This window comes from Chiloscyllium punctatum, chromosome 16 (genome assembly GCF_047496795.1).
Source record: "Chiloscyllium punctatum isolate Juve2018m chromosome 16, sChiPun1.3, whole genome shotgun sequence".
NCBI classification, from domain to species: Eukaryota; Metazoa; Chordata; class Chondrichthyes; order Orectolobiformes; family Hemiscylliidae; genus Chiloscyllium; species Chiloscyllium punctatum.
Genome location: NC_092754.1, coordinates 25,256,504 through 25,264,964, shown reverse-complemented (window position 1 = coordinate 25,264,964; position 8,461 = coordinate 25,256,504). Strand labels below are relative to the sequence as shown.

The 8,461-nt window shown below is 44.8% G+C and overlaps 1 protein-coding gene across 1 annotated transcript; it reads left to right on the top strand.

Annotated features, from left to right (window-relative positions):
- The first annotated feature begins 1,592 nt into the window (after nt 1-1,592).
- mrpl20 (mitochondrial ribosomal protein L20) lies at nt 1,593-5,494 on the top strand. The gene is made up of 4 exons (XM_072586498.1): nt 1,593-1,760; nt 1,932-2,042; nt 3,590-3,667; nt 5,141-5,494. The coding sequence occupies exons 1-4, from the start codon at nt 1,674-1,676 to the stop codon at nt 5,312-5,314; spliced, it is 450 nt and encodes a 149-aa protein (XP_072442599.1). The 5' UTR covers nt 1,593-1,673; the 3' UTR covers nt 5,315-5,494.
- Nucleotides 5,495-8,461: the final 2,967 nt, after the last annotated feature.

The following is an 8,461-nucleotide window of genomic DNA, read 5'->3' as shown; positions in this document are numbered from 1 at the left end:
TTTAACTACAGTGAAGGAACAGTGATAAAGGAGCCTTGGTGAGTTCTTGCGGTGCACCTTATAAATGGTACACACAGCTGCCACTTGATGCCAGTAGTGGACGGAGTGAATGTTAAAGATGGTAGATGTGGTTCCAGTCAAGCAGGCTGCTTTGTCCTGGACAGTGTCAATCACCTTGAGTTTTGCTGGAGCTGCCCTCATCTACTCCTGAACTCTGTCTTGTACTTTGTGAACATTAGAAATTCAGGAGGTGAGTCACGTGCTTTAAACTTCCCAGCTCCTGACCTGTCCTTGTAGCCACAATATTGATGCGGCTGGTCCAGTTTGGTTTCTAATCAAAGGTAATCTCCAGGATGTTGACAATGGGGGGTTCAGCAATTATAATGCCACTGAATGTCAAGGGGAGAGGGTTAGATTCTTTCTTTTTGAAAACAGTCATTGCCTGTCACTTGTGTAGTGATATTTACTACTTATTATTGTTCCAAGCATGGATATTATCGAGGCCTTGCTGGACACGGACACAAACTACCTCCACATCTGAGGATGGTGTGGAACATTGTGCAATCATTAATGAACAACTTCACTTCTGACCTTCCAATGGAAGTAAGGTCATTAATCAAACAGCTGAGGAGGTTTGGATTGAGGACTCAATCCCAAGAGACTTCTGAAGAGCTGAGATGATTGACCTCCAAGAATCATGACCATCTTCCTTTGTGGTAGATATGACCCCAACTAGCAGAAAACTTTTCCCAATTCTCATTGACTCCAGTTGTGCCAAGACTCCTTGATGTCACACTCAATGAAATGCTGCCTTGATGTCAAGGGCCATCACTCTCAACTCACTTTCAGAATTCAGCTCTTTTGACAATTTTGAACCACGGCTGCAATGGTCAAGATCTGGTGGCCCTGGGGGAACCGAAACGGAGCATCACCGAGCCGGTAAGGAAGTGTGCCTTGATAGCACTGCCAATGACACCTTCCATCATTTGGCTGATGACTGAAAATCGATGGGTGAGGCAGTAATTCTCAGGCTGGATTTGACTTGCTTTTTGTGGATGGAACATATTCAGGCAACTTTTCACATTGTGGGGAATGCCACTGCTGTAGCTTTACTGGAACAGCTTGGAACTAGGGTGGGGGTGCCAGTTCTGATGCAGAACACTTCATTATTATCGCCAGAATGTGGTCAGGGCTCAATGAGTGCTTGAACAGGGATCTGGAGCTCTATTGGAACCGCTGGCTTAGTTAAAATATCAAGAGGAGTGGAATAAAGTTTTTAAACTGTATATTTCAAGGGAGATACACCACGTTCTAGAGGAGTCACGCTGCGTTCTAAAACAGATACACGGTGTTCTGAAGGAAATACACCGTGTTCTAAAACAGATACACAGCGTTCTAAAACAGATACACGGTGTTCTGAAGGAAATACACCGTGTTCTAAAACAGATACACAGCGTTCTAAAACAGATACACGGTGTTCTGAAGGAAATACACCGTGTTCTAAAAGAAACACATCGCATTGTAAAGGAGTGATGCCATTTTTTAAAGGCTGCGGCTTGATGCAGGAGCTGAGGTTCCTCCCACCTGGAGGTGGAGCTCACTGAGGCCCATTACCCCCCGGTGTGTTAGAGGAGGCCGAGTCTGGCGAGAAGCGGAGGGTACCGGAGCCACCAATGGTTTTTCTGTCGCTGTCCCGCTGGATCCGGAGCCGAGGGCCTGACCGCTATTGGCGGGTCCAGGAGGTGTTGAAACATGCCCGGGTGAGAGAGGCCGAAGGAAACGGCATCGGCTCCTGGCCGAGCGGGTGTGGATGAGAGAGTCGAATTATCGTCCGGCACCTGAGACCTCCTCATGGATGCCTCTGGCTGTCCCGGGGCCTTTCCCATGTCATTGAGACCCCGATTCTCATGAGGGCCTTTCTTTTTCCGCAGCATTTCCGAGGCAGGAAGAACCGATGTTACAGCCTGGCTCTGCGGGCGGTGCGGAGAGCCTTCCTCTATTCCACCAGGGCCAGGACACTCAAGAAGCGGAACATGAGGACGGTAAACGGGCAGGCGGGGCAGACCAGGGGTGGCCGCACGTACTGGGCCTGGGCAGTCGAGTGAACCCCGACAGGCAGGCAGCCCTCCGAGGGCCGTAGAAACTGATGTGGTTCTGCTAAAGATCGGCAAGTCGTACTGGGCGAGTCATGGTCACAGTCTGCAAGTGGCTGGACCAGGCCCGTGGGGAGAGAAGGGGTCCGTGTGAACAAATTTGAGGTTCGGTCATCTGTACAATTGGGAAGGTTTGAGTAAATACAATCAGGAGGCTGTTTGAATGGGAAGGTGGTGAACTGTGAGGCTTCAGGTCAAACAGCCTCTCTTAAATACTTTAGGATCATGATCAAGAGTTGAGTTCACACGCAGTGGTAGACCTTCAGAATAACAGAGCAAGAACTAGTTCATACAGTTGTCTTCATCCCTGTAATAAAGGTACTATATTGGTAGTTTTCCAATTGTCTGGGACTTTCCCGAATCTAAAGGTTCTTGGAAGATTACTACCAGAGCATCCACAATGTCTGTTGTTATTTCTTCTAAAATCCTACAAAGCAACCCATCAGGGCCAGTGAACATATTGGCCTTTTGCCCTATTTGTTTGCCTGAGTCTTCCACCTCCTCCTCCCACATTTAACTCTGTGATTATTTAGTAATTTTGGAATGATGTTAATGTCCACCCTGTGAAAACTGATGCAAAGTACTTCTTCAACTGCTTTTCCATTTGCCCTTTCCTCATTATTATTTTCCCAGCCTCATTCTTTAAAGGAGTATGTTTGCTTTGGTCTCTATTGTGCTTTTCATAAATTTACAGAAACTCTAATTGTTTGTTATTATATTATTTGCTTGTTTGCCCTCTGTGTATTTTCTTTTTGTCTGGTCGTTTTTAGAGCTTTCTGAAACCTCTTGTTTATCACTTTGCCATGTTATATTTTTTTCTTTCAATCTGGTACTATCCTTCCCTTTCTTGGCTCATTGTGGTTAGTTATCCCCTCCCCTAGAGTCCCACCTTGCCTGTCCTCAGCGGGTAACTGTTAAGTATTGTTCCTGGTAATTATGTTTTAAGTGGGCTGCTGTTTGGAGGTTAATAGGAAGTGCACTAGACTTTCATTTATTGCTCACCCCCAGCTGCCCTAACCCACCTGTTGCACAAAGCCGCCCCACTTTAACATATTTACAAACCTGAACTATTGACTGCAAGAGAGAGTGAACCCAAACCCAAGTTATGGAGATGCTGTATTTTAAATCATCAGAACGGGCACAAGTAGGCAAGTACAAAAACAAATTCTGGAAAAGCTCAGCTGGCTTGGCAGCATTTGTGGAGAGAAATCAAGAGTCAGCGTTTCGGGTCCAGTGACACTTCCTCAGAACAGATGCTGCCAGCCATGCTGAGTTTCTCCAGCAATTTCTGTTTTTTTTCTGATTTCCGGCATCTACAGTTCTTTTACAAATAGGAAGATGATTCACCTGATTTCTATTGAAAATGTACCTATCCTAAACATCCTGTATTAACCCAGTTAAAAGGAGATCTTGAAAAATGTTTTGTTCTGTTTCAGCTTTGGATAAACAGGATAGCAGCTGCCTCCCGGGAGCATGGACTGAAGTACCCCATGTTGATCAGTAACCTGGTTAAGGTGAGGTTGCTTGTCTAAACGGACCTGACTGACTTTCAAGGGTCAACAAGTTAAATTTAATTGAGGTCATAGTCTCTGGCACTGTATATTACATTTGATTCTGTTGGTTGCAGGCACCTTGTGGACGCTAGGCCCATTCAGGACTTGAACACACAATCTAGCTGCCACTTCAGTTGAGGACACATCAGAGGCATTGACTTTTGCATGTGGTGTCAGGCAACCCCAGCTGACAGGACTGAAGACCAGTGTGGGAGATCTCCCAGTGCTTTGGCCAACAGTCACTGTTTGTTTTTGTATTCAAAAAATCATTATTCCAAGTTGCTGCTTTAGGATCTTGCTGGGCATTGCCACAACCACTGTTTGGAGAGCAAAAGGCTTTCTGTTTGCAAAATAAAACAATTTTCTTTCTTTTGAAAAGCTTTAGTAGGGGCACCATGAAAATACGAAGTCTGTAAGTGGTTCATCTTTCTGCCATGTGAAGTCCAACAGAGTGCAGGAAAGCTAAAGTCAATAGCAGAGCAGGAACGATCACTTATTTTGTTCCATCTTGTGTATTAACATTTTGGAGAAAAAAAAATAGATCTCGCTAAAGGAATTCCCAGTTGCAGCTTAGAAATGACGGTGAAGAGCAGAACCACAAATCAATACATTCAGTTCCTTCTTGCGTATCCATTGTTCTCTCGAGAGCATCAACGTGAGCTGCTCACTCTCTGAGGTGGATATGTTACAGGGCTCAGCGAACAAACATAAATAGTAAGTTGCCAAAGGTGTTGCCAGAAAATGGCCCAGAGTGTAGTCTGCCTGATGGCTGCTGAAGCAGAGACAAGGTTTGAGAGTAGTGCTGTCAAAGGTCAAAGACCAGGATTGTTAGCAACTTTCCGAAATGATCAGCGGTATAATGTTGGTGTTTGACCAGGCTTGACATGGACCTTTTCTGTGTATTTCTAAATTGAGTATCACAATGAACTGAACATGCCTAACTAGTGTGGCTTCATCAACAAATTGTTGCACCAGCTGAGGTTACCGTGGGAGACTCTCCTTCGCAATCTTTCCCCTCCTGAGGCATGGTCATCCTCTGGTTAAACCACTACCAGCTCACACTCTGTCTCTCTCTCTCTCTCTCTCTCTCTCTCTGTCTGCCTCGCTCTCTCTCTCTCTCTGCCTCTCTCTCTCTCTCTCTCTCTCTCTCTCTCTCTCTCTGCCTCTCTCTCTCTGCCTCTCTCTCTCTCTCTCTCTGCCTCTCTCTGTCTGTCTGTCTCTCTCACTCTCTCCCTCTATCTCCAGTGAGTGGGTATCCCAATGACCTGGTAGGACTATGGCGACTTACTGCGTTTTGGAAAATACTTTACATGTATTGAGCAGGACTGCGTTTTAATAAGTCATTTATATCCTAAGACTTCAAACAAAAAGCTACTTTGGAAATTGTATGAGGTCCCTTTCTGCTAACTGAAATGTTTGTTCTGTGTTCAATAGTGTCAGGTGGAGTTGAACAGGAAAGTCCTTTCGGATTTGGCCATATATGAACCAAAGACATTCAAGTCCCTGGCAGCATTGGCTAAGCGAAGGAGAGAAGAAGGCTTCCATGATGCACTGGGTGATGGCCGAGAACCCAATGGTGTGTTTTCACGCATTGTACATTCGAGTTAAGGATGGAATGTGAATATTTGATGCGAACACTTCTCACCATGACTGACTTTACTCCCATTTTAACGAAACGTTTATGACAGATATTTGCTTTTCCCAAGACTTTTGGTCACTTTATGGGCTTGACTGCGTTGAATGAGAATTGTGTGGAATTCGTTGAATAAAGATTTTTTTATATTGAAATGCAGTAACTTGCTGGGTGAGGGAGAGGTGGGGTGAGCGGGCATGTTGGTTGGAGAAAGAAGCATTGGAAATCCTCCTGAGGACTTTGGTTCATTCACAGGAAATGGGGTGGAAAGGAGTGATGTTGTTGTGCTGTGGAATGAGTGAATATGTTGGCAAGCAAGGGGTTTTGTGAGAAGCCTATTTGTCAGATTGCAGGTTTCCTTGCCTTTATCCTTCTCATTGTTTCCTTCCAATACTGTTTACAGTTTTACCCAAACTGTAAGTTGTCATGTTGTATTTAGTCACTGGCTGCCTTTTTATGACATGACATACACCTGGTCAATCAAACACAATGCAGTTTTTACACAATGCCTCTCCTATAATATGAATGTAATTGAGTTAAAACACTTCACTCGTCCAGGAATGTCTGTGAAAATGAGACACATTATAGTTGGGGAATCCAGAACTAGAGGGCATAGGTTTAGGGTGAGAGGAGAAAGATATAAAAGAGACCTAAGAGGCAACTTTTTCACGCAGAGGGTGGTATGTGTATGGAATGAGCTGCCAGAGGATGTGCTGGAGGCTGGTACATTTGCAACATTTAAGAGGCATTTGGATGGGTATATGAATAGGAAAGGGTTTGGAGGAATATGGGCCGGGTACTGGCAGGTGGGACTAGATTGGTTTGGGATATCTGGTCGGCATGGACGGGTTGGACCGAAGGGTCTGTTTCCAGGCTGAACATCTCTATGACTCTACTGTTAGCTGGGCCATTGTTTCTGTAAGGGAGCTTAAGTAAGGCATTCTTAAGTAGAGCTAACTCCGAGTGACTCCAACAGTTGCTGCGGCTAACCATTTGGTAAGTCAGCCTTCGACCGAGGTCACAAATTTGAAACCATTGTAGGAAGTCGAGTGCAAAATGGGATTTTCTGTTGTGGAGAAGGTTGTTCAGTTGGGATACCAAACCCCTGGAAGCAAATTCCCTGGGAAGCTTCAAACATGTAACAAGTTCTTGAAGAGTTAGGATTTGGGTTCTGGGGACAGAGGAACTGGAGCATTCGATTAAATTGGACCTCTCCAGCCTGGACACACAAGCCTGATTTGGTCCAAATTCCGTTACTGAAATTTGCAGAGATTGACAGCACAAGTTTTCAAAGTGGCTGGAAGTGTTGCATGTTTTAAACAAAAACAAATCGCAGAGACTCTCCCTCTTCACTTTAATGGATGTACATTTTCTCCTGCCCCTCCACGGCTCTGTCCCATCTCTTGCACTGATATCTATCCACTCTCTCCCTCTGTGTCTTTCCCTCAGCTTTCCTATTCCATCATTTACTTTCGTTTATTCCCCTCTTCACTCACTTTCTCCTGTGCTCTCCAAGTTTCTGTATCCCTCACCGCCTCTATCCCACATCTCCTCTATTCTTGTTCCTTTCTGTCCTGCTAAGAGAGAAAGCTATCTGGAATTTCATAGGATTCACTCATGAAAGATTTGCCTGGGTGTAAGGTAAGTGTCAAAGATCAGTGATTGCTCGATACACACTGACCTACAGTTCCCAAGGTTTGTTTGGATGGGATTGGGAAAAGTTGCTGTCCTGTATGGGAATCCTAGATGAAAGTGGCATCTGATTATCTGAGCTGCTGAGTCAGTTTGTGTCTGGAAGCTGAAGGATCATGCACACACACACATAGACAGGGATATATGTGCTTAATGTCCATTAGTGACCACATCACAGCTAGTCTGGTCAATTGAGGCATGAAATGTGTTTGGGAAAAGATGTGGTGGAGTGGAATTTTTGTGTTACCTGTTGAAGGAGTTGGAGAGCAAGGATGTCTTGCTCCAATTAAACAGGGCCTCAATGAGACCACACCCAGAGTACTCTGCAGTTTTGATCATTTATCTGAGGAAGGATGTCTTTGTTAAAGAGAGAACACAGACTGACGTATCAGAGGTTGAATCACTATTATGTTGGCTGGAATTCCGAAAGAGGGCGATCTCCTAGAAACCTGTAAAATTGTAATAGGATTAGATAAGATAGATGCAGGAAGGACATTCTTAATGGTGAGGGAGTCCAGGGTCACAGTCAAAGGATAGTGAGTGAACCATTTCGGCTGGAGATGAGAAATTTATTCACCCAGTGAGCCTGTGTTTTCTGTGGTAGTGAATTCCAATTGAGGCCAAGACATTGTATGATTTCAAGAAGGAATCGGATATAGCATTTGGGGCTAATGGGATCAAAGGATAAGGGGGTGGGGGAAAGCAGGAACAGGCCATTGAGTTAGATGATTGGCCATAATAACAACTGGTGGAGCATGGCCAATTCCAACCAGAAACCCAGGTCTAAAATACAGAAAACAAATGTAATGTTTACTGAAAACATGATAGTTGGCTGTTACTTTGGTTGCTGCCCGCTGAACAGCGCAGTGATAGAATCATAAAAGAATCAGATCAATTAGAGCACAGCAGATCTTGTAGCAATTGTGTCTGTGCTGACTCCCACCAAAAGTAACTTGGTTGGTCCCACTTCCCATGCTCTATCCCAGTGTAAAAAGGTCTTTGTGTAGCTGCCCAGGGAGAGGGTGATATTCATTTGATAGAAACCGATTCTTGGGACAATGAGGGTTTGTTTTCAGTTTATTTATGTTTGACCCTCATTCATCCACCAAAGCTCCCCAACATGAGGCAGGGATATTTGAAGCTTCTTAACGCTGAGGTAAAAAAATCATATGCAGCTTGGTGATTTGTGTTTGAGGGCTGGAGCTCCTTTGAGCTGGCCTGCAAATTTCAGGGCCATGAATGCATCTGTAGGTGGGATAGGCAACTCTAAAATACCTTGAATGTGAGGGGAATTGGGAACTGATGTTGATTTATGGAGAGTGTGTTGGCAAACACTTGCTGCTGTAATTTGTGGATGGCAGAGGTTTCTCTTTTATTTGTTCATCAGATGAAGGGATCACTGGCTGGGCCCCTGAACTGATTGGCCGACC

Bases quoted from the DNA above. Each gene is read 5' to 3' on its own strand.
- mrpl20 (XM_072586498.1), top strand. From the start codon at position 1,674: ATGGTTTTTCTGTCGCTGTCCCGCTGGATCCGGAGCCGAGGGCCTGAC. The intron at 1,761-1,931 runs GTGAGAGAGGCC...CTTTTTCCGCAG, and splicing joins AGGTGTTGAAACATGCCCGG to CATTTCCGAGGCAGGAAGAA. The intron at 3,668-5,140 runs GTGAGGTTGCTT...TGTGTTCAATAG, and splicing joins TGATCAGTAACCTGGTTAAG to TGTCAGGTGGAGTTGAACAG.